Source organism: Phodopus roborovskii, unplaced genomic scaffold, assembly GCF_943737965.1.
Source record: "Phodopus roborovskii unplaced genomic scaffold, PHOROB, whole genome shotgun sequence".
In the NCBI taxonomy this organism is placed as follows: domain Eukaryota; kingdom Metazoa; phylum Chordata; class Mammalia; order Rodentia; family Cricetidae; genus Phodopus; species Phodopus roborovskii.
This window is the reverse complement of record NW_026126525.1, coordinates 11,741,270-11,765,716: the sequence shown is the minus strand read 5'-3', so window position 1 is coordinate 11,765,716 and position 24,447 is coordinate 11,741,270. Positions and strand designations below refer to the sequence as shown.

Genomic DNA, 24,447 nt, shown 5'->3' with positions numbered 1-24,447 from the left:
GGTGTTATAGAATATTCAATTGAGAGAAAATTATACAATGATTAATGATAGCTGTGGAGCATATACAGCAGCACAGGAAAGCATGTACAACTAAATGTCATTTAATTAAAAAGGAGAACATAAAATCAGAGAAGCTCTATAGCTATATGAAGACAAAGTACAAAATGAAAAAAATGTATGTTTGAGTCATAGGATTATATACAATTAAAAAAACTTTCTCTCACCAGCTTGACATTTTAAAACAATAAATAAAAGATGTGAAATTAAAGCAATGAGGGTGTTAAATTATCAGTGATAACTAGAGTATATTTTAGGGTTTAAATATACCTACACCTGAGTTCTATTTTGTAAAGATTCTGAGATGAGGTTAGGACCACTATGCGTTCACACACACACACACACACACACACACACACACACACACACACCACCTAGCCCACCCACCAGCAAATCTGCAGTAGATTCTTGATTCCAATGCCATCTGGTAGCAAATTCTCACCCTAAAGCCCTCCAAGTCTATGTGGAGGCCTACGCTTGTCATTGCCTATAGGCACTGGAAGTGATAAAGACCAGGCTGTCCTCAGCGTGTACCAGGGCTGCTTCCACCATTCTCAGCATTCTCTGTGGACTGCAGGCAAGCAGAGGCATGGCCCTCAGAGCAGGACTGCTCCACCAGGCGGAAGGCCTCCAGGAACTCGTTGATGTCGATGTGGCCGTCCTTGTTGAAGTCGATGCTCCTGGCGAGGTCACAGATGTTGTCATCTGTGATGTCGATGTTCATATGGGAGCTGAAGAGCTTCCAAGTCTGTCTGAACTCGTCCAGGGAGATAAACCCTTATGAGAGGGAAGAAGTTGGTGAGCTCATAGTGTTCAGTGCCAGTGTCATCTAACTTGCCTACAGGGAAACCTGCTCCCGGACTAGCTGGCAGACGCAGACCCCAAAGCAGAGGGTGAAGTATGAAGTCCCACACAGAAAAGCGTGGATCATGAGTGCATTTCAGCTGGGAGCAACTGTGCTCCCTGGGAGAGAGGAACATTCAGCAACATGGGAGACCTTGTTTACAGGAGAGTGGGTGCTATGGGTGTCTAGTGGATAAAAGCCAGGTATATACAATACACAAAGGAACTGCTCAAAATACATTATACTTCCCCAAATGTCAGTCATGGAAGTCTTATGCTAACTTATCCCTGACATATGCTTATTTATTTTACTTACAAAATGCATTTAGGCTGGGCACACTTGTGCTCAATACTTGGGATATAGAGGTATGAGGTTTGCTTGAGCCCAGGGCTTAGACACCAGCCTGGGTAGTGTACTGAGCCTTCACCTCAAAAGCAAAACAGGTCATAACATAACAAGAGCCCTTGGATCCATGCCTGGGCAGTCCATTGAAGTTTATTTTTGGTTTGGTTTTCTGTAGTTCTGGAAGTTGAACCCAGGCCACCTCTCAATGCTGGCAAGGATTCTACTGCTGTTTACCCTCAACTCACATCAACTAAGCTGTTTTCATTGTTCTTATTATTGGTAGTGTCTCTGTGTGTGCGCACGCACGCGCGCATGCACACACACACACACACACACACACACACTTTTGCATACTCATGTCCACGTGTGCCACAGTCTGCATGTGGAGGGCAGAGGACAACTTTTAGGGGTCAGTTCTCTCCCCTCCTTCCACTGTGTGCCCTGGGGATTGTCAGGCTGTGTGGCAAGTGCATCCTTTACCCACCAAGCCATCTCATTGGTCTTCAATTGATTTTGTTTTGTTTTGTTTTGAACAAAGATTCCAGATCACCCAATGAGGCCAGGAATGGCAGTACATGCTATAATCTGGGACTACTAAAGCAGAGAGGCAAGGAGATGGCTTGAGCCCAAGAGTTTACAGCCAGGCTGGGGAATGCAGGAAGATTCCATCTCAAATAGATAATAAATAAATCTCACCCAGACCATTGATGCAATAAATAAATCTCAAAACCTTCTGCTGGGGACAGCTCAACAGCTACAGTGACAGGGTAATGAGTCATTTTACCTGAGTGATCACTGTCTATGATCCTAAAAATTGTCTCCAAGTTGGATCGGTTTCGATAGAGTTTTTCCAGAAGACTCGACTGTATGTTCTGTAAGAATTAAAAACAAAACACCTTTTTTTTTTTTTTGGCCCTAATGTATAGTTAACCTCAGTGAACTCTGACAATTATACAATCTTGAAAAAGACCAAAGCTGTTTTCATTATTTCACCTCACTAGAGTTGATGGGAGATGTCATTATGTATATATGTTTCTCATACTGGTTAATGAATAAAGCACTGTTGGCCAATAGGAAAGGAAGGTAGGAGGGACTAGGAGACTAGGAGAAAAGAGGAAGTGGTAAGGAGGAGTCAAGATGGAGAGTCTAGAGAGAACAGAACCACCAGCCGCCTCTCGCTGGTAAGACCACGTGGAAATACATAGAAATGGGTTAATAATTAAGACAGAGCTAGCCGATAAGAAACTAGTAACTGGCCAACAGAATTATATCATATACAGAGTCTCTGTGTGTTAATTTGGGTTGGCGCAGCAGTGGGACAAGACCAGCGGTGGGAGGAAAAACCCTACTCCTTACACTAGAGTGAAGTATGAATGTCATTTGTGGTAAATGACATTGACTGTGGTGGATAGTTGCACAGATTTGCAAATGTCATCCCTTCACATCCAGAGGTTCAGTATCCATGAATGAAAATTGTGTCCGTACTGAGAATGTACAGACTTTCCCCATCATTACTCCCTCTACAATCCAGTACTACAAATTTTTACATCACATTCACATTGCATTGGATATTATAAGTAATCTGGAAATTGAAGTCTGCCGGAGGATGTGTATAGCTGTGCTGTTTTACATAAGGGATTTGAGCATCCCAGCCCCATACATGTCCTCCTCATGAGGGACAAGTGCATACACAACTTGTGAATTATGTTGCAACAAAGATGTCTTTTCAAGAGCACATAACAGAACATCTCACTTAAATGGCATTGTCAGTAACTTTTTATTTGCTTGTGTTTTAACTTAGAGGAAGTGTCACAGTGTTAAGGAAAAAAATGATATTTAAAGTCAGTAGACTTGAGCTTGCTTTTGTTCTGTTTTGATGCTGAAGGTTGATCCAGGGCTTTGGAGATGCTAAGCATACATTTTTTCCACAGAGTACACCCTTAACCCAAGCCTGAGTCATAGCTGAGAAATTCTATAACCCCAGGCTAATGTCTTAAGCTATACAGGCAATGCATTCTAGGGTCTAATAACTTGGATAACACCTGCCTCTAGGGTATTTAGAGGGTCAGTTGAGGCAGCTTTGTAAATTCCCAGAACACACAGTCTGACACACAGGAACATAGAAAATATTACTTCTATTTTCCACACACATCCTGCCTTTGGGGCCCTAAATAGCTGTTTCAGAACTAAGGCTACAGTGTACTCTCCATCACCACCACCACACACTTACCTCTCGGCTCAGCTGTTCTTTGGCCAAGCTCTCCAACCAAGACTTGTACTCCAGCACATTATCCACCGAACTGTTCACCAGCTGTGGCCGTAGCATCCGCCATGGCAATCCCAGGTGCAATACAGACTCCACGGCGAGTGCCCAGTCACTCAGGGTGATCACACCTACAGAACCATTGTGGCCTGTTGAGTTGCCACCTAGAAGCTCAGTTTCTCGTCCAGCAGGACGTGCATGCAGTGCATACATTTTGATTCTGACATTCTTGAACTATAGGTGGGTAGCAGGAAGAGAGGGCATCACCACTACTTTTGTAGGTTATGGCAGAGCTGACTGGAAACAAGGCTTGCCAGATGATGTGTAAGATGGCCAATTTGAATTTCAGATAGGCAACAAAGCAAATATGCCAAACGTGCTATAAAATTTTGTGTTCACCTATAATGAGAACTTAATTATGTATTCTTTTATTTATTAAACTTGAGTACATGAAGATTATTGTAAATAATATAAAATGTGTGTATATGCATGTATTATGTATGTGTTTTTATGTGCATGTGTAGGTATGTGTGTATATGTGTGTATGTATTGACGAGCTCTCTAACAGGCCCAAACATGGCAAACATGACTCTGGCAGACCTGGTACTTCTCACGTTCGTTCTTCCTTGCTAAACCATGGATACCACCAACGTCTATTCCCTTATTTGGACACTTCCTCCTCTTGGGGATGATTATCAAGGTCCAGCTATCAAAGTATTAAAGTGCAGCTACAAAGTCTCCTTTTGGCTACCCTAATAAACATGCCCAATTACAATTAAACAGCTCATCCTAACACAGGGTTTCTCCTTTTCCCTTTATAAACCAGCATTTTCCAATGAGCTGCATGTCTCCTTTGTATCCAGTCAGTCCTTTGTCTCTCCAGGACAGATACCCTTCCCTCTCCCTTGTGCCTTTTCCCTTCTCCCTTGTCCTCTGTCTCCTGTCCTTGTCTCTTATGCCCTGCCCTCTGTCCCCTGGGGCAAATAAATCTCCTTCATGCCAGAACTTGGTCTTGGGGTGTCCGGGGCTGACTCCAGTCCTTTCTTGTATGAGCTGTGTGTCTCTCTCTGTCTCTCTCTGTGTGTCTCTCTCTGTCTCTGTGTGTCCCTCTCTGTCTCTCTCTGTGTCTCTGTGTCTGTCTGTCGCTTTGTCCCTCTCTACTTGTCTGTGTGTCTGTCTGTCTCGCTCGCTCCTCCGCTCTCACAGATGACATAAGCTGAAGAAGGCAGAAGCAGTTGTAGATAGGTGTTTCACCTCCCCCAGCAGCATTGCGCATGCCCACCCTGCACAGCCTGCCTAGCTGTGTTTCCTTTGTCCTTACCGCTCTCAGACGCATCGTGTTTCTTAAATTCCACAAGCAGGTCTGAGGAATGAGCGAATAAGTTTTGCCGCAGGGCTCTCAGGGCTGACTCCTCCACCCTGCTGATCCTGTAAGCCAGAGAAAAGGGGTTTGTGGAAAGTTGAATCTAAGATAAGTCCTGGGTTCTTGAATGTTCCTCTGCTCATTCAGTGCATCAAGCTCCCGAGAGCTCTACTTTAAAGAGAAGTGTTCAATCTCTTATTTCTCCCTCTGTCCCCTACTTTCCCTAATTGTATGTGAACAGGACCAGTCTGGGGGACACTGTTCCTTCCTGCTCCAGGGTGGTGTGTGTGTGTGTGTGTGTGTGTGTGTGTGTGTGTGTGTGTGTGTGTGTGTGTGTGTGTGTGCGCGCGCGCGCGCGCGCTCAGGTCTGGAGAAGATCATCTCTGCCGTCAAGAACTCTAAGCAAACTATGCCTGACTACTTCCATCCATAAAACAGGTATAAAAGGCACCAACTTTTTATATTCCATTTGTTATCACACTAGATCCTCATGTTTTCCTTATATTTTATTATGTTAAGCAGAAAATGAGATTTACATAAAAACAAAAAATTCACTAATTCAAGTTTGTTTGTTTGTTTTTTTTGTTTTTTGTTTTTTGTTTTTTTTTTAACTATTCTTTGATGGGAAAGAGAGTGTTATGATCAAGCTTTGCCCATGCTAGGTAAATGTTGTAATTACAAACTATGGGACTAACCCAATTTTCTCATATTTATTGGGTCAATCAAATAATTCTGGACATAGTACTTGGCCCAAAGTAGAAACTCAATAAATATTTACAATTGAAGGGATAAGAGATAAAAAGGAGATTAAAAAAAAAAAAAAAAAACAAATGTACTTAACTTGTAATATCTTATCGAAGAGCCAACCATTCTATAAATAATGACCAGCTAATCTTTCTTTTTAAGTGATAACTATTTTTAAAAGTATTTTTTGTTATGTTTGATAAAAGTATTCATTGGCCCAGTGTAGTGATACTGGCAGAAAGAAGGTTCATTTCAAGGTTAGTAATAAGTATTGGATCTGCGGTTATTGGGTTCCCCCGCCAATGCAATAAGCCAAATCAATCTGAGTTAATAAACCCAGGTTTAATAAACATAGCAAAGCAGAGCAGACCACTCGGCTGACTGTGGGGAAGGCAGGAGGGAGAGCACATGGCAGATCTGTGGGCTGGTCTTAAACAGCCTGTAGGCAGTCTTGAGGCAGTTCCAGGGAAGGAGCTGCCAATGGCAGGCTTTCTCAGGGGCTGGGGGGGGGGGGGGGGCAGCTGGAATGGAAGGAGTGGAGCTGGGTGGAGATTCCCAACAGTTAGTCTGGGTTACAAAGTTCAAGGCTAGCCTGGATTACCTGAGACATTCATGCAAAAAAGAAAAAAAAGGGTTAGAGTTTTTTGGGGGTTTGTTTGTTTGTTTGTTTTTAGAAAAGAGCTGTTCATTGCAATTTAAGCTATTTAACCAGCAATCCATACATGGGTTCCATTAACCCTTTGTGAGCTATCTAAAACTTGGTCCAAATTTTATGGGTGTATAAGCACACAAGCTTTGTCTAGAATTTGTTATTTTATCAGAAGCTAACAGATCTATAGACTCTACAAAGAACAGGCTAGTGAAGTCATTTGAACGATGATCTTGTAAACAATAGGCGTTGACAGGTATGCAGGAACCTGGGGTAGCAATGCCTGGACAACCTTCTGGATGGATGAGGTGCTCTATATCAACTGTGTGTGTGTGTGTGTGTGAGGTTGTCTGGCTTGGTTGCCGATGTCCTTATACACCAAGCCATCCTGCCAGCTCTGCATAGATCCTCTTTCATACCCACTGAAGTAAGTAGCATCATTACAACACGATGCCGTGGCCTTGCCAACTGAAACCCAGGCTGACTATTCTGTAAGAGGTGAATTTAAACCATAAATGAACTGTGAATGGGGCTCCTCTGAATGAGAGCTGATGGCCTTGAGGCTTTGGGACAGTCTCTTACTTATTTCTAAGTTAGCTGTTGTGCTCCAGGTGGCTGATGCTGTTGATAGTGGCTTCTGGGGGAAATTGGGCAAGTACTTATTTGTTTACCATGAGTGGAATTCTACTTGATCTTATTAAAGCACTCTTGATAGAGTCCGCCACGGTGACTCCTTTGTAGTGATAACAGCTAAGTCCTAGAAAATCATAGCCTTCCTGTGCTGGATCCATTCCCCTGGAGCAGCTGAGTAGCCCTGTGTGAAGCTCAAGTGTCTGGGCTTCCAGTTTGCTTTGTTTTTTAGTAAAGCTCCAAGGATGATTTGGATTTTTAGGGGAGTTGATTGTCTGTGGGAAGTTTACATTTTATGTCACACTTCTTTCTGAATTGGCCTCAAAGTCAATGCTACATCTTTAATATTGTAAATCTCTGCCCACTTGATTTGCTCTAACTTTGTCTATTTGGATTTTTTGTGTAGTTTGAATAATTAAAGAAGACTGTTCAGTAGACTCTGGACCTCTGCAAGCACTCATTTACTCCAAGGCCCTCTTCTCCATGGGAGGCAATAATGAATAGTTATCAAACCCTGAACACGGCAATCAGACCACCGGGGAGCACACTGCCCACCTCACTTCAGGCTAGCTAAGTTCTGTGGCTTAGTGAATTCATCCATCAACACAAAATTGATAAAATGAAATAGGCACGTGTCAGAAACTCAGGGTGAGATGACATATGTAAATTCTTTATGACTCTCAACATATATTAAGTTCTCAACTAGGGTTAGAACTCCAAAGCATCTCAACAGAACCAGTCAAACTCTATCCCATGCTTCCTTCTGTCAACAGACCTGTGCTCTGGAATCTATTTGCCAAGTTCCCCAGGTGAAGGACTTGGGGTAACACAAACCCTTCCTGGGTAGCAGGAAATAGAATAACATTGAAAGGACGTAGTGGCCTGATACCTGGATCAGTGACAGGAGAGTGAACGTACGGAGGGTGTCAAGAAGCAGGGAGCTACAGTTTACTGGGGAGTTGTTCTCCAAAGGTCCATGTGTTGGGGACTTGGACCACAAAATGATGATGGGACTTTTGGTGGGTGGGCTGAGAACAAGGTACATAGGTCATCTCTCTCTCTCTCTCTCTCTCTCTCTCTCTCTCTCTCTCTCACACACACACACACACACACACACACATTCACACACATGTGCAAGATTAAAGAAAGCAGTTCTCATAGGACTCTTGACTGAGTTCTATGAGAGAGCTATTAAAACAGGCGAAACCTAAGGCTGCTCCCTCACCTGCCTTCCATCTCAAGCTGTGATCTTTCCCTGAGTCCTTAGCCCTGATGAAATGCCATCTGCACTTAGGTCTTCACCAAATAAGGACAGACCAAGAGGCTGCCCAATCTTACTCCTCCAGCCTCCAAGGCTGTAAGCTAAATAAGATCACTTTCTTTGTAAATGCCATGCATCTGATATTTTCATTATAATAACAGAAAATGGAACCAGACAGGCATGATAGCACCTGCTTCTATTCTCAGCTCTTGGGAGGCAGAGGCAGAAGGAACAGAAAATAAAGGTCATTCTTGTCTTAGGTGAGGTTGAGGCCAGCCTGGACTACATGAGACCCTGCCTCAAAAAAGAAGAACAAAGAAAGAAAGAAAAAAAAAAGGAAAGAAGGAAGAAATAAAGTAAGATAAAGAGAGAAAGAAAAGAAATCAGTGCTGGGCATAAACCTTTAATCCCAGTCAGGAGATAGAGGCAAGTGGAGCTCTATGAGTTCAAGGCCAGGCTGGTCTACATAGCAAGTTCCTGGTTACACACAGTGAGACTCAGTCTCAATAAGAAAAAAGAAATTGAGCAACAAAATAAACAACGACAAGAAGACCAAGGGAGGGACTCTGGTATAATGTCTATTCTAGATTTAAATATAAATTTAGTAAATTCTGAATTTGTTCTACAGAACTTGAATAAATATAATGACACCTAATGTTTCTAAGCACTAAAATTCTTTCTTCCTCTCTCTTCCTCCCTCTCCCTTTCTTTTGGTTTTGGTTTTCGAGACAGACAGGGTTTCTCTGTGTAACAGCCCTGTCTGTCGTGGACCTCAGTCTGTAGACCAGGCTGGCCTCAAATTCACAGAGATCTGCCTGCCTCTGCCCCACAGAGTGCTGGGATTAAAGACATGCACCACCACCTCTTGGAAAAATTATTTTTCTGCTAACCATGCTTCGAAAATCTTACCTTTGCCTCATGGTTAGTCTGTGTGTCGTCTTGTTAGCTTGATACTGCACAATATGGGGAGTCAGGGCTGGTCCCAGTTTGACATAGGCACCTCTGTTACTGCCAACTTCATAGTAGTTGGAGGCAGAAAAGATGGTTAACACCTGAATGAAAACAGAAGAGATGCAGAATTTATGCACACTGAAGAACCTTCATCCTCAAGCCACAGTGGGGCTGCTTCTCACCCTCAGCTTCTTCCCCTCCCTCCCTTCATCCCTTCCTTCTTTTATCTTTTCCTTTCCTCCTTCCTCCTCCCCCTACACCCCTCTCTCTGTCCTCAATGCTGTTAGAATAGTAATTAAAAAATGGGATGCAGATCAGAATAGAGAATTCTCAACAGAAGAATCTTAAATGGCTGAAAGACACTTAACAAAGTGCTCAGGATCCTTAGTCATCACAGATATGCAAATCAAAATCTGAGATTCCATCTTACATGGATCAGAATAGATAAGATAAAAAACACTGATGACAGCTTATGCTAGACAGGATGTGGAGAAAGGCGAACACTCTTCCATTGCTGGTGGGAGTGCAAACTTGTGCAGCTGCTGTGGAAATCACTATGGTGATTTCTCAGAAAATTAGAAATCAATCTACCCCAAGGCCCTGCAACACCACTGTTGGGCATATACCAAAAGGAGGCACACTCACATCACAAGGACATTTGCTCAACTATGTTCATAGCAACATTATTCGTAACAGCCTAGATGCCCTTGAACTGAAGAATGGATAAAAAACATGGCATATTTACACAGTGGAGTTCAGGGGTAAGAAACAATGACATCTTTAAATTGGCATACAAATAGACAGAACTAGAAACAAACAAACAAATAAATAAAAATCCTGAGTGAGGTAACCCAGATCCAGAAAGACAATTATAGCATGCACTCACTCATAAGTGGATACCAGACATAAAGCAAAATATAACCAGACTACAATCCACAACCTCAGGAACCCTCTTCGAGAAACAGAGAAGCAGATGCAGAAATCCACAACTAACCATGAGACCAATCTCGTGGAGTACACTCCTCAAAGTGAGGGAGGATCGATCATATGAACAAATGAGTCAAGACCATGATGGGGAAACCCACAGAGTCAGCTGACCTGAGCTAGTGAGAAAGCTAGCCTAGGACTGAACTAGGACCCTGAATACAGGTGACAGTGGTGTTGTATAATGCATAAACTGACTTTGTAGAGTTTATTCTTTACGGAGAAATAAATACCTTGCTCAGCCTAGACATGTGGGGGGGTGGCACTTGGTTGCCTCAACTAGGTGAAGGAACAAACTTAGTTGACATCCTAGAGGAGGCCTTACCCTCACTCAGTAGATGATGGGAGGTGGGATAGGGAGGAGGGAGGGGGAACCAGGATCGTAATGTCAAAAATAAATTTAAAAAAAGAATGAAAAACTTAAAAATTGTTCCAAAGAAATCCTACTTGATGGTCTTAATACTAATTTGATTTGTATTTAAAATATTTTCAACTCAGAATAAAATGAGGCAATAACTTTATTAAAGTTAAAAAAAGATTTACAGTGAACATAGGAAAGAAAATGTTCTTGGAGCCTTGTAACAAAGTAACACGATAGCCATGTAGTCAAATGTTTCTTCTATTCATTAGCTGTGAATCCATTATTCTCCCACAGAAAAAGGTTTCTGGGAACACAGAGTCTTACATTATTGCATTTTGGAGATACCCAAACACACAAGATCCCAAACATCTGCCTGGACAGTGCCAAAATCCAGTGCCTCACAGGGATGTTTTGGGTAATTGACTGCAAATCATGTGACTTAGGGGTAAAGATACGTCTGGAGAAACACTGGCCTCTGATGTCCATCAACCAAAAAGAGTCTTACCTGTCTCTTTCTCTCAGGCTTTTGGGAAGCAGTAACTACAAATCAAATTTAAAAACTTAAAAGCTGGGTGTAGTGATGCTTTTAATCCCAAGACTTGGGAAGCAGAGGTAGGCAAAGCTTGGGAGTTCGAAGCCTACCTGATCTACATAATGAGTTCCAGGATAGCCAGGGCTACGTAGAGCGACCACTTGTCAAAAACAAAACAAAACAAAAAAGTGGTAAAATTCGGAGGTAAAGGATTGTCAAACCTGAGAAGATGGCTCTGTTTGGTAGACTACTTGCTGCATAGAACATGAGGACTTGAAGGCAGCTCCCCAGCACCCACATAAAAAGCTGGGTTAGTGGTACACACATCTGTAATATCAGTGCTGGAGAGGTAGAGATAGATAGACCCCTGGGGCTCACTGGCCAGCCAGTCTAAATGAATTGGTGAGTTCCAGACTTAGTGAGAGGCCTGGCTCAACAAATGTGGTAAACAACTGAAGAGGGTACCCAATGCTGACTTGCTGTCTCCACATGCACATATGCAAATGTGAACACTCACAATGCACCCCCATGAACGCACAAACGTGCACACACACATACACACACATGCATGTACACACACAGGCGCACACACATACAGACCACACACACACACACATGGACACACATGCACAAACACACACACACATACCCTCACATATGCATGTTCACACATACACACACGCATACGCACGCACACATACACATGCACACATATGCACACACACACATACACCCCTACACATGCACGTACACACACACACACACAAAGGACCTAGCTGCCTTGGGCAAATCCTAGGCACAGTTGACTGTCAGCTCCTGGGAGGAGCTCTTTAGACCACTTCTAAGTCACAAACATGGATGCCAACAGAGGCTCAACACACCTTGCGGTTGTGGCAGAACTCATAGCCTTCAGGTTTGCATTCGTGTGAACGAATCAGGAATTGCAGCTTGTATTTCTCCAGCAACTTTTCTGTCACATCAGGCCCGAAGTAACAGCCTCCTCCTCGGATAGTGTTGGCTTTGCAGCCCTCCTGAGCCATGGGATCACTCCATAGAATATCGACAACCTAGGAAGACCAAGGTCCACATCCACTCAGTCATTCGCAGGGAAAACAGGAAGGCAGAGGGGGCGGAAGCAGCAGCGAGGGAGGAAGAGAAGGAAAAAGTAACACGAAATGAAATGGATTTCTATGCAGTCAATATTTGACACATACTTATATTTTGAGGTTTTATTTGGCCAGGGGGACCAGAGACACTGTTGGGTTCCCTGGGACTGGAGTTACAGATGGTTTTGAGATACCTTACACATGCTGGGAATCAAACCCAGGGTCCTCTACAAGAGTGACCCACAGTGCTCTTAGCCACTGAGCCACTTGTTTCTTCCCTCTCTGTCTGTCTGTCTGTCTGCCTGTCTGCCTGTCATGTCCTACTCCAACACGCCTTTCACTCTTCCCCTCCCCCAATAAACCTTTTGCACTAACTCTGTGTGGCATGTTTGCTTAATGGCATACCTTGGCAGCACCCCCCCACACACACAAGGTACCCACTTTTTTTATCCTTTCCGAGGGGCCTTGGGAAACCTTCCACATTCATACAGGAGTTTTGATGTGTTGGTCCCTCAGATGACAGACATATTCTCAGAAGCAGCAGTTAGCCACACTCACCTGCTTCCACTCCTCCTGAGTGGGCTCCAGTACCTCTCCTGCATCAGCATCACAGTCAGGGGCTGAGGGCAAGGGTTCCCCCTTCTCTTTGATCCCTGGGAAGCCCGCTTGCTGCCTGCATCGCTCCAGCTCCAGGTCCACAGAGCGCCGCACCTGCCGGGACTGCTCAACTGAGCCGCAGGGAATGCTGCAGGACCGACAGGCTTTGGAGGCCTTAAGGCCAGAGCCCAGGTGACAAGGCGAAGAGGGCAGAGATCGGCTTTGGGGAAGGAACCATGGAGTGGGTCTCTGTCCAGAGTTTGTCTGGTTGACTTTCCTCTTCTCCTCCTGATTCTCACTCTCCTTTCTCACTTTGCACCTCAGGGTAGAAACAATCTAAACATGTTCAAATAAATAAATAAATAAATAAATAAATAAATAAATAAATAAATAAATAGGTGCGCGCGCGCGCGCGCGCGCACACACACACACACACAGAGTTGCAAGAATGAAATGCTAAGTCCTTTCAGACTACCATTTCCACATCCAGGTCAGTCCTAAACCTTGCAGGCTTTGCAGTCCACAAACCTGCTATTCAATGCAGGTCTCCTGGGCTTAGAAAAGCACAACCTTGAGAGCAACCCTCAGAACTTGTAACAGAAATTGCATACAACATACACGTGATTGGCAGGCTTATGTCTTTTTTTTGTTGGGTTTCATGCTTAAATTATTCATGTTTAACATATTTTTGCATAGTAACATTTTGTATCTCCAGCGGAAAATTGTGCTATGGGAGTCACCCCTGTGTGTAGTGCATCCATGCTGTACACACTGTCTACCCCATCAGATGTATAGCCAAGGTTTTCTGGTGGACAGTCACAGCATTACCACGCTATTTTTAAGGAACCATTCTTTTACTTAATAATACCCGTGAATGAACAGTAGCGATGCAAAGTCAAAACCAGTGCATAAAACATATTCAGACAGGTTGTACCTCTGACACAGGGCACATAGGGAAACAAATAATCTATGCTGTGCAGGGGTTTGGCGCCATCTGCTGCAAGTCCTGGATTGTGTGGGTTGATAGGCTGCTGTGCAGCTCAGAGAAAAGGGAACTCGCAGGACAGGTAACCGTAACCGTAACCATAAATGCTGTGACCCTACCTGCTGCAGAGGGACAGGGGAGAGAGAGGAAGCTGAAGCCCTTTTCAGCTTGAGCCGTCGCCGACTCAGTCACCGTGGTGCTAGGACCGACTTGAAAAATAAATAGAAAGAATGCAGGGACCTGCGTGGTGGTCTGCATGACAGTATACACAAAGACGACCTTCCCTGAGGCTATCGGGAAGGCTAAGGAGGCCACCTCCAGGAGACCACACACAACTGAGAAATCTGTGAGCTCGTGTGCACAGAATGGGAGGATCCCACTCCCTCCCCACGCAAATAGATGCAGGAACGATGTACAAAAAGGGACAAATGTGGCTTGGAAAGAGTCCACATTGCATAGAGACAATGAGGCTGTGACGACTTTGGACAGGTGCTTCCAAGTCCTTTCCTAACAGTTTCGAAGGAGGTTGAGATCACCTGGTTCCTAGTCAGCCCCTTCTCACTGCATTCTCACAGCAAAAACCAGCCATCAGTGACAACCCTGTCACCTCTCATCTGCTCCTAGAAGTGTCTCTAACTTCGGTTCTTAGGGAGACTTTCAGTTCCAGTGTATTGCATCTTTCCGGTGAGGTGCTATTCCGCACAGTTTACTAAGTCAACCCCGTTCTTACCAGCTCTACGGGAGCATCATTTACAGACAGCCAAGGAAACTGAGGCTCAGAGATACCAAGACTTCCTGCACTGAACTGATTCAGTTAGTCTGACTGGAGCTCCCTCCCCAACTCTCCACCCAGGGGCTCCCTAGGTTTTACAGACTACTGTGCCAGCCCCGCCACAGGACTTTGCCAACCAAATGTTAGGAAGTTAGCATGTGCTAAGGCATGAAAATAAACTGTTCCTTCCACTCTTTCCAAAGTTCCTCCCACTTCAGTTTTCACCATCACATACGATTCTCTCCACGAGATAATTGGCTCTCCTGCCTGCAGCTTGCTGTCTCTACCTCCAGATGGAAATACAGCTCAACAGAAGGTTTGAGCTCAAAGTTTGTGAAATATCAAGCTTTAAAAAGTTAGGTGCCAACCGGGCATTGGTGGCATACACCTTTAGTCCCAGCACTTGGGAGGCAGAGACAGGTGGATCTCTATGAGTTCGAGGCCAGCCTGGTCTACAGAGCAAGTTCCAGGACAGATTCCAAAGCCACAGATGAAACTCTGTCTCAAAAAACTGGGGGGGGAAAAAAAAGGTCAGGTGCCAGGCAAACAAAAACTGGCTTTAGGTTCTAGGCCCCCACACTCTGAAGATAAGTAGGGGTAGGAGCAGGGATATGGAGGAAGGAGGAGATGGCTGGGAGGGCCAACTAAAATTAAATATGGGGGCTTGGAGAGACATGTCAACATTTGCTGTTCTTGCAGGGGACCCAGTTTCAATTCCCAGCACCCACATGGTGGTTCACAGACATCTGAAACTCCAGTCTGAGGGGATCCAATACCCAACATCTGCAAGCACACTCATTGTGCACATACATACATGCAGGCAAAACTCTGAAACATATTAAAAAATAACCAAAGAAATCTTATTTTAAAAATTAAGTGTGGGCCGGGTGGTGGTGGCACATGCTTTTAGTCCCAGCACTGGGGAGGCAGAGGCAATGTAAGCACTGTATGAGCTCCATGTAGCCCTTGGTCACGAGCCTGATCCTGTGTGTTGATGAAGTTTGGGAGGCCAACAGAACAAACTAAGTCTGTGTTGCTGCCCTAATTAGTCCTGTCTTCGTCTCTCTCTCCCTAATCTTCAGTAATGGTCATGCTCCCTGAATTAAAGACTGCGTTTGCAAACTTCTCTTTCAGGCAAATGTAGCCATTTGACTAAGTTCTTGTCAATTCAATTAGATAGGAAGATAAATACTTGGTGCCAGGGGATGCTCATTAAAAAAACAAAAACAAAAACAAACAACAACAACAAAACACAAAAAGCTGCCTTCTTCTGTTTAGGGTTTTTGTTTGTTTGTCGGTGAGTTTCTTGGTAGCTTTAGAGGCTATCTTGAACTGGCTCTTGTAGACCAGGCTGGTCTCGAACTCACAGAGACCCACCTACCTCTGCCTCCCAAGTGCTGGGATCAAAGGCATGTGCCACTGCCTGGCTCCTTCTGTTCTTTTTAATTGAGTAGAATGTGATCAGGATGATGGGAATGAAAGCAGCCATCTTGGATCGCTATGCCCTGTGGCCAATAAGCAAGATTCCAAGTTACTGCTGGGCATTGGGAGGCAGAGGCAGGTGGATCTCTGTGAGTTAAAGTCCAGCCTGGTCTATAGAGGGAGTTCCAGGACAGTCAGGGCTACACAAAGAAATCCTGTATGGAAAAAGAAAAACAAACAAACAAAAAGATTTTCAAGTCCCTAAGACTTTGGGATGTTGCAATAGACCTTCATTTACACAAGAAAGAGATAAACATTTAACACAGGCATTTGGATCTTACTATCACTTCAGCCAGGTGTAAGTACTATTTTATAGGCATATGTAACATATTTAACATAGTTACATTTAATCTTCACAATGCCAGTAACCTAGTCTATTCATATCTCCTAATCCAAGGTCACAGGAAGTTAGCTTGTTCTCGGTCACAAACTCTAAGCAGAAGAAGCATGATTTCTAACCCTTTCTGCCTCACTGCTCAGGCTGGGCTTTGCCTACTCAGGTAACACAATTTTACTTGAACAATGGCAAAGACTTTCTCCTCCCAGCTCTGTCTCCCCATTGTTTCTCCCAGGACAGAAACTCAGATTTGCTTGCTGAGCAGATGGTCAACCAAAAATACTGCTGAATACACATGGGTTGGATTTAGTTCAAGATGATTTGGATATGAATTATTTGGGAAATAAAAGGCTCTTCAGGTGACGGTATTAAGGGACAGATAATTAGCATTATCTAAATCAAGGATGGCAAACACACAGCATGGCTGCCATTCCCCTCCTGTGTGTTCATGGCAGACATTACTAACGGATTACCGCACACTTGCTCCCTCTGAACCCCCTGCCCTTTCTCCACATTCTCACCAGTCACCATGCAAGGTAACATTTATTTTCCATTGACAGTGTGACTAGACAGAAGGTGAGATTTGTATCGGCTCATGAATCAGTACCTTGTGCCTGTCTAATTTAGCCAGAAGTTCCAAGTCAGTCCTGTCTGAGACCCCTCCATGCAGAACCAGGACTTTCTCATCCACCAGTGTGGCCAGTGGAAGCCAGCAGAAGACATCTTGAAGTGTCCTTAGGATCTTCTTCCCATGTATCTGAAATTATACCAACAAGATGTTTAGCTTCCCAGGCCCCAGTCTGAGGGAAGGGAAAGTTTGACTTTGAAAGGGGCGCACCTTGTATTTATGCATCACTTCCTTGGTGAAGCCGTATCTGGACACAAAGCACACATAAAGGTGCATTTAGTGACAGAAGTCATAGCATGACCACATTATATAAAAATACTACTCTATTTCTGTGCCCTTAGAATATGTAAAATAGAGATAGAAACTTTACACTTATGCCATTATTTCTGGGTAGAAAAATTATGAGGTTCTTAAATTCTATTCTTTTTTTTCTAGATTTACTACAATCTGTGTGAATCCTTACTGTTTACAAGCTAAAAATACTAATACGTTAAAAATATAATGTTCTTATGACAATAGTAAAATAATGTGGAATTTTAACATATCATGTACTGTGTGTTCTTTCAGAAATCAGAGAACTTTATTTTTTCTGGTAATTGAACCCAGGGCTTTGTGCTTGCTAGACATGTGCTCCTTCACTGAGCTACAGCCCTAGCCTAGGGAAACTGTGCTTAAAAGGCATCTGAAGCAAGAATGCTGGACAAGTAACTTTTTACAACTAAAGCAAGCACCCGACAGCCGGTGTGCCTGTGCCTGTACCGTAAGTTCACCAGGTGATCCTCATGGTTCCCTCTGTTAAGGTGGAACTCTTTGGGATAAACCAACATGAAGGCGAATAGGACCATCAGGACTTCTACTGAGTCCTTGCCTCGATCCACGAAGTCACCGTTGAACACGTATGCCCTCTCTGGGGATGGTAGACCATTCTTCCATCCGAAGAGGAATCCAGAAAGAGGCAGTGGAGGAAGGGAAGAGAACACGAGGTTAAGGCAACAGGCATCTGACTGCTATGTCAGACGCACCAATCCTGTGATCCACGGGTTCCTCCAATGGGAAACACCAGCAAAGGGGAGATGTTTTCCATTGTGCTATATTTCCTTTCTAAAGGAGCGGAGGATAGGAGATGGTCATCAAAACTGACACTTGACGCAGAGCACAGTGTTGCCATGCAGTATGGAGCAAAGGGTGCTAGGCTTGTGACATGGAAGTAATTTTTAAGTTTCAGGTACATAATGACAGTAACAATAGTCATAATGACTGCCATGGACTCATTAAGTAAGACAGTACCAGGCTGAGCATGCTAGCACACCCCTGTAATCCCAGCACTTGGAAGGTGGAGGCAGGAAGGATCAGGAGTTCAAGGCTACATAGAGAATTAGAAGGCCAATCTGGTCCACATGAGACAATATTTTTAAAAACTTTAAAAAATAGGGCTGGAGAGATGACTCAGAGGTTAAGAGCACTGGCTGCTCTTCCCAAGGTGGTCAGTTTAATTCCCAGCAACCACATGGTGGCTCATAACCATCTGTAATGAGATCTGGTGCCCTCTTCTGGCCTGCAGGGACACATGCAGGCGGAACACTATACAAAATAAATAAATTAATTAAAATATATATATATATATATTCTTTTTGTTATATATATGATATTTGGAACTATAGTAGACATACAAGTATTGTACTAATAAAATATTGAATATGCACTTTGCATTCTACCTTATAGCTAAATGTGATATAAAAAACAAACTTTGGTTGCTTCCATAGTACTCGTCTTTATTTGGAAAAATAGAAGATCAGTTTGCTTAATTATGGCACCAACTGCTTATCATTATAATGTTTGGGTAAATTTTACAGAAGTAAACTAGAACTGAAAGCAAGGCAAACTTTTATGTCATGTATTGTACAGACATATACATCATTTAAAATAATATTTTAAAAACCCAAGCAATTGGGGCTGGAGAGATGGCTCAGAGGTTAGAAGCACTGGCTGCTTTTCTAGACCAACCAAGTTTGATTCTCAACACCCACACAGAGGCTCACGACCACCTGTAACTCAGTTCCAAGGGATCCAGCGCCCCCTTCTGGCTTCCATGGGCACTGCATGCATGTGATACACTTAAATACATGCAGGCTATATGTAATGTGTGTGTTGTATGTATGTGTGTGTGTGTGTGTGTGTGTGTGTGTGTGTGTGTATGATATTTTTTCAAAATCCAAATGATTAAGCATTTGTGTAGTGGAAAGGACATATCTGAACTTTTAAATTAAGCCTCAGAGCAAGAAAGTAACTTAATTTGAATGTTCATACCTTATAAAAGATAAATATTAAGTCATCCAGTTGGCCATGTAAATCTCCTGAGAGGAAAAAGAATGTTAGTTCATACTGACCCTTCTTTAACAAGAAAAATACTGTGCCTAGAAGAACCCAACCAAGTGAAGAAAGCAACGGTTATTAGTTTGGGGGCAATGACTTTCATTTCACCTCAATGCAGACAACCTTAGATTCTTTTGGTTTTGTTTTGCTTTTCATGATTCTCAAAAACAGTAAACAATCCATGTTGCTGCTGGAGCAAAGATGGAGAGGATAATGCAGGGTGGTAAGGGTGAGAGCTGGGAACCCCACCCCACTCAAGTCAGAAGCTGCTTTTGGGCCAGTGTTGGGAGGTTATTCAAGAGAAGTTACCAAATCCAGATGTAATAAGAAATCTGTTCACATGTTGAAACAACGATGTTTAACTTTCAAATCCCTGTAGGCTGAGCAAGACCTATCGCTCGGAACAGTTCACAGCCACCCCCCGCCCCTCCCCCATGTGCTTCTCCCTCAGCTGGAGTGTGAGCTCCTGTCCACATGGAGAAGACTGGCTACTAGGGTTCTCCGTGGGAGGCGTGTGTGTGTGTGTGTGTGTGTGTGTGTGTGTGTGTGTGTGTGTATGGAACGAATAACTCCATAAGCCTTGTTCAAGTACCAAGAAATAAAACGTCTGCTCATACAAAAGGCTGGGTGGGGTTGTTGCTGTGACTTTGCTCTCAGTGTGGAACACACACTTTGAGTCACTATGGATTGCTTCTCTGAACCCTGTCTCCTTTAAGTACACGTGGGACAAGTGTGTAAATGGTCAGCTGAAGGACAGACACTTTGACATGCCCTTCACATGTCATCATGCTCGAACTGCCAGCTCCTTCTCCTGGCCCCTCTCTAGGGCAGTGTTTTCTGGTTTGTGTCTAGCCAGGCAAGGCAGCTCACACAGGCACTTACCACACACTGTGATCTCCTCGCTGTAACAGGTTGAGACCCTGTTGATGTTGGGCAGCTGGGCCAAGTGCTTCCTGGTCTCATACAAAAGACTCAAGACGTATCGAGCATGGAGCTGCTACTGGGAAGAAGGAAAGGGACAGAAGACAACACCGGTGGCCCCACTTTTGCTGGTGAATTCCCAGCCACCCCAGACCCCAAAAGGAACTCAGTAAACCGTGGATCCTTTCCACTCAGCCCTATTTTCATTTCCACTTTTCTTCCCTCCCCTTTGTCCCTTCTGCAAACATCGAGTCACCTCCTCTTTCCTGTCTAGTATGTAAAACTCTTCTTTGCCCCTTGGGAGCAGTGCATATCTAGAGTAGCATGGTATGAATCAACGCACATTCGCTAATAGTGGGGACCGATCCTGCTGCCTTTGCTTAGAAATAGCACCCCAACTCCCACACCACTTCCACCTTGTCAAAGAGTGGAAGGATTGTGAACCATGTGCCTCTCAGATCTGAGCCACTTCTCACGGCTCTGCAGGCCAGTCTCAACCTCAGCAAGCATTGTGATTTTATTATGACTCCAGGCAGGTTCTCATTATGAATCTCTGGCTGTCCTGGAACTCACTCTGTAGACCCAGCCAGCCTGGAACTCACAGAGAGCAGCCTGCCTCGGCCTCCCAAATACCCAGGTTAAAGATGTGAGTCGTGGGGTCCCGCTATTTTAAAGAGCAAACTGGAAGGCCATGGCTTCTGCCACTGCATCTCTTACTGGTCCCCTGGACTACTCCTTGCTAACCACAGTGGCCTTCTCGAAGTTCCTGAACAGTCCACGAAGATCCTTTCTCAGGGCCTTTGCCCTTGCCTCTGTCTAGAATATTCCGTTACCAGATAGTTCAGGTGTATCCCTTACCACCCCGGACCTTTGGCAGACATCTTCCCTGACTGTAAAATGGCTGTCTTCCCTGCCCACTCTCCCAGAGCTCTCATTGGTCTATTACTTGTCTTCCTACACAACTAGAATGCCAGCTGCAGGAAGGCAGCTGCGGCCCCAGTGCTCAGATCAGTGTGAAATCTCCCAGCACCCCTCACCGGCTGCCTGCAGGCTGAATGAACAATCTTAAGAGACTTGCGGATGAACCTCAGGAGCCTGGCTATACTTCTGGCCTGGTTTGGTCTGCCCTTACTGGTGAATGCGAGCCTGCAGGGACCCGCATTTCCACTTAGGCTTACTTGTCTCAGCCTGAACGCTTCCACCAGAGCAGTGGCGTGGTCAGGAAGAAGTGGGAAGGAGAGATGTGGCCCAGTGTAGCTGTCAGGCACCTCTATGGATTCGTAGTCATCGCCCTTGTCGGTCTCCACATCCTGAGCAAATCTGTCCTCCGTGAACATGCGGTTCAGGAAGTCCCCTAGTCCAGACACAGAAGGCAAAGGCGGGCCAGCTTAGGAACAGACCTCGTGGGACTATTAATGCAGTGGGACCCCGCCTCTCTGGCACTGGCTCCAGCCCGGGGTATGACAGGGAAACCAAAGTGAGACAGTAAGGGACACAGGAGGAAGGTTTTATTTCCGTGACAGTACAGTCATTACGTGGTATCTAGTCTATATTTACTTTTTAAAATTCACCAGAAATAGGCGATGGAGAGACGATGACTCAGCAGTTAGGAGTGCTTGCTCCTAATGTTGCTCTTCCAGAAGTTCTGACTTAGACTCCTAGCACTCTGGCATCTCACAATGACCTATAAGCCAGCTCCAGGGGGATCTGATGCCCTCTGCTGGCCTCCTTGGGCACCTGCACTCACGCATGCATAAATACATTTACACATGTTTTAAAATAAATCTTTCTTTCTTCCTTCCTTTTTAAATAATCAAAAGGTTGGCCAGAGAAAGTCCAGAAATGCAGAGGCCTGTGAAGGCAGGAGGAAGGCCAGAGCAAAGGCAAGGAAGAACAGATTCTCAGCCATTTACCTCATTCAGTGGGCACAGCAGGGCTCAGACCATTCCCAGCATGGCAGCCTCCTCCAGCTGCCAGGCTCTGAAGGTTTAGGCCCAGGGTTTCCCTCCTGGACTTCAGGGGACCTCTGGTCTGGCAGACCAGAAAGGCTATAGAGTCAACCATCCAGCCATTCTTCTCTCCAGGAGGCCTTCAACGGGGGACTCCCAGGCTGACATTGCCCCAAGCTCCTGGTGTCTGGAGGTTCATTTCCCAGGAACCATGAGTTACTGACTAGCAATCTGTTCTCCCATTTCCTGTGTCTCCCTCCATCCTGATCCTGATCCACCCCCTCCCGCCTCCAGTGTTTCCCGCCATTTAATAAACCAACCCCTTTTACTTAAACTCTTGTCTCCAGGTATGCTATAGGAGAGCCCAGGTTAAAAGTTTCCTGTCACTCACTTGCTAACCATCTCACTCAGTCCTGAACTCTGACCAGATTCCCCATTCCAGCCTCTGTGTAGCCCCACCCACACTGACACTGTGATATTCAGAGAGCAGATCATGTCACATGGCAACTCATACTCACTCTCGTGGTGGCTGCTGGGGGTAAAGTGATCCACAAGGTAGCTAAAGAAATCATGGAGCTGTGGAAAACCCAGACAAGGTTAGCTTAAAACAAAACAAAACAACAAACAAACAAAAAAACAAGGGAAAGGGAATCTAGGAGTGGTCCTGATCAGCTGAACCTTCTAGCACCACGCCTGCTTCTGGGGCTGGCAGGCAGTTGCCCGTCCCTGCTGGCATTCCAGCATACCTTGACCTGGTCTTGCTGTCCAGCATACTCTATAGACTGGAATATGTTCCAGGTACATCGCCGTCTCATCTCCAGGCGGGCCATGTAGCGACGGTACCATCTCTGGATCAGGGCTGCTGCCTTGAAGGCTGTAACATGGACAAAGATACAGTTCCATGGGCAGGAACTCCCAGAGATGGAGCAGGAAGCAAAAGAGGATAGTGTGCAGACCTTGTCCAATCAAAAAATGGTGTTGTCCCTACCCAGAAATGCCAGGAGGAAGCATCGTTCTTACCATTGGTCAGAGGTTTGTCCTCTATGCCCATCTCACCATACCTCCAAATTTCTGCTGTGATTGATGCTACTAACCCCTGGCAGTTTATTAGATTTTCACTTTTTAATGTTTTCACCTCAGACCCCTATCCGAATGGAAACATTTACAGTTACTTGGTGGATGCCTGAAACCAGGAATAGTAATGACCCTGTCTGTGCTCTTTGACTTTATTAAGTCAAGAAAGTTCATTTTTTCACCTAAAGAAACACCTCCCTGCTTCTTTTTGGCACAATCAGAGTGACTGCATCTGTATGCTAGTGTTATGGGTCCTTTGCTAAACAAAAGAATGATTAACTGACAAGAAGCTGTGTGGGACAGCCAGGTGGGGTAGCACATGTGTCCCAGCACTTGGGAGGCAGAGGCAGGCGGATCTCTATAAGTCCCAGTACAGCCTGGTCCACAGAGTGAATTCCAGGACATAGTGAGACTCTGTCAATGTTAATAATAATAATTTGTTCTGTTAGGTATTTGGTCATGTATATGCAAAAAAGTAGCTAATACAGATGGCTTTAGTAGCTCTAAAAATTCATTTCTTTCTGCCTTCTTTTCAATCCTTTCTTTACAGAAGCCAGGGTTATTTTGGAGAGCTAAAAATATTGTTACAGAACTCCTTATCCTGAATTCTTTTGTTTCATGCCCTTGGAATAATTTAGAGTCCTACAGAAGGCTGGGCATGTTGGTACATGTCTCCAATACCAGCCCCTGGGAGGCAGAGGCAAGAGAGTTGTGGCAAGTTTGAGGCCAGCATGGTCCATAGCAGGTTGCTGGCAGCCAGAGCTACACTGTCTGTACATTGAAGACCCCAAACAAACAAACAAACACAATCCTGCAAGATTTGGACCGCAATGGCTTCTGCCAGCCTCAACAGCTCCACCCTCTTTAATTCTCCACCTCCTTCACTTTAAACCATTTCATCCCATGAATGGGCATCAGCTTTTTCCTCCCCGCTGACCTCTACATTTCCCTCTTTGCCCAGCCCCGTTTTATCCACTTGTGTACACTCTGGATAAACTCTGAGACAACAGCGACTGCCAGGGACATTTTAGTTCTATCATCTCATATGGTTTGCTGAGCATATTTCTAAGAGGTGGCCTGAGGACAAATCAATGGCTTTCTGCTTCCACCCCTAGGAGCTCCGCCCCATGTAGCATGCATGGACTTTGGGCACCAAGCCTCGCTCTGAAGTGGGAAGCGAGTACCTTTCTCAGCGTTCTGAAAAGCAAAGTGATGTTGGCTGGAGGAGTGGCTTCCCAT

The 24,447-nt window shown here is 44.7% G+C and overlaps 1 protein-coding gene across 1 annotated transcript; it reads right to left on the bottom strand.

The window, feature by feature from the left end:
* Positions 1-580: 580 nt before the first annotated feature.
* Positions 581-24,447, bottom strand: Ppef2 (protein phosphatase with EF-hand domain 2). Its single transcript, XM_051198582.1, has 16 exons — positions 24,393-24,447; positions 22,881-23,008; positions 22,653-22,710; positions 21,364-21,539; positions 20,147-20,261; positions 19,199-19,245; positions 17,651-17,817; positions 17,102-17,138; positions 16,871-17,020; positions 12,649-13,023; positions 11,866-12,051; positions 9,066-9,208; positions 4,831-4,937; positions 3,477-3,640; positions 2,031-2,118; positions 581-834 (listed from the first exon to the last, which is right to left on the bottom strand). The coding sequence occupies exons 1-16, from the start codon at positions 24,445-24,447 to the stop codon at positions 581-583; spliced, it is 2,250 nt and encodes a 749-aa protein (XP_051054539.1).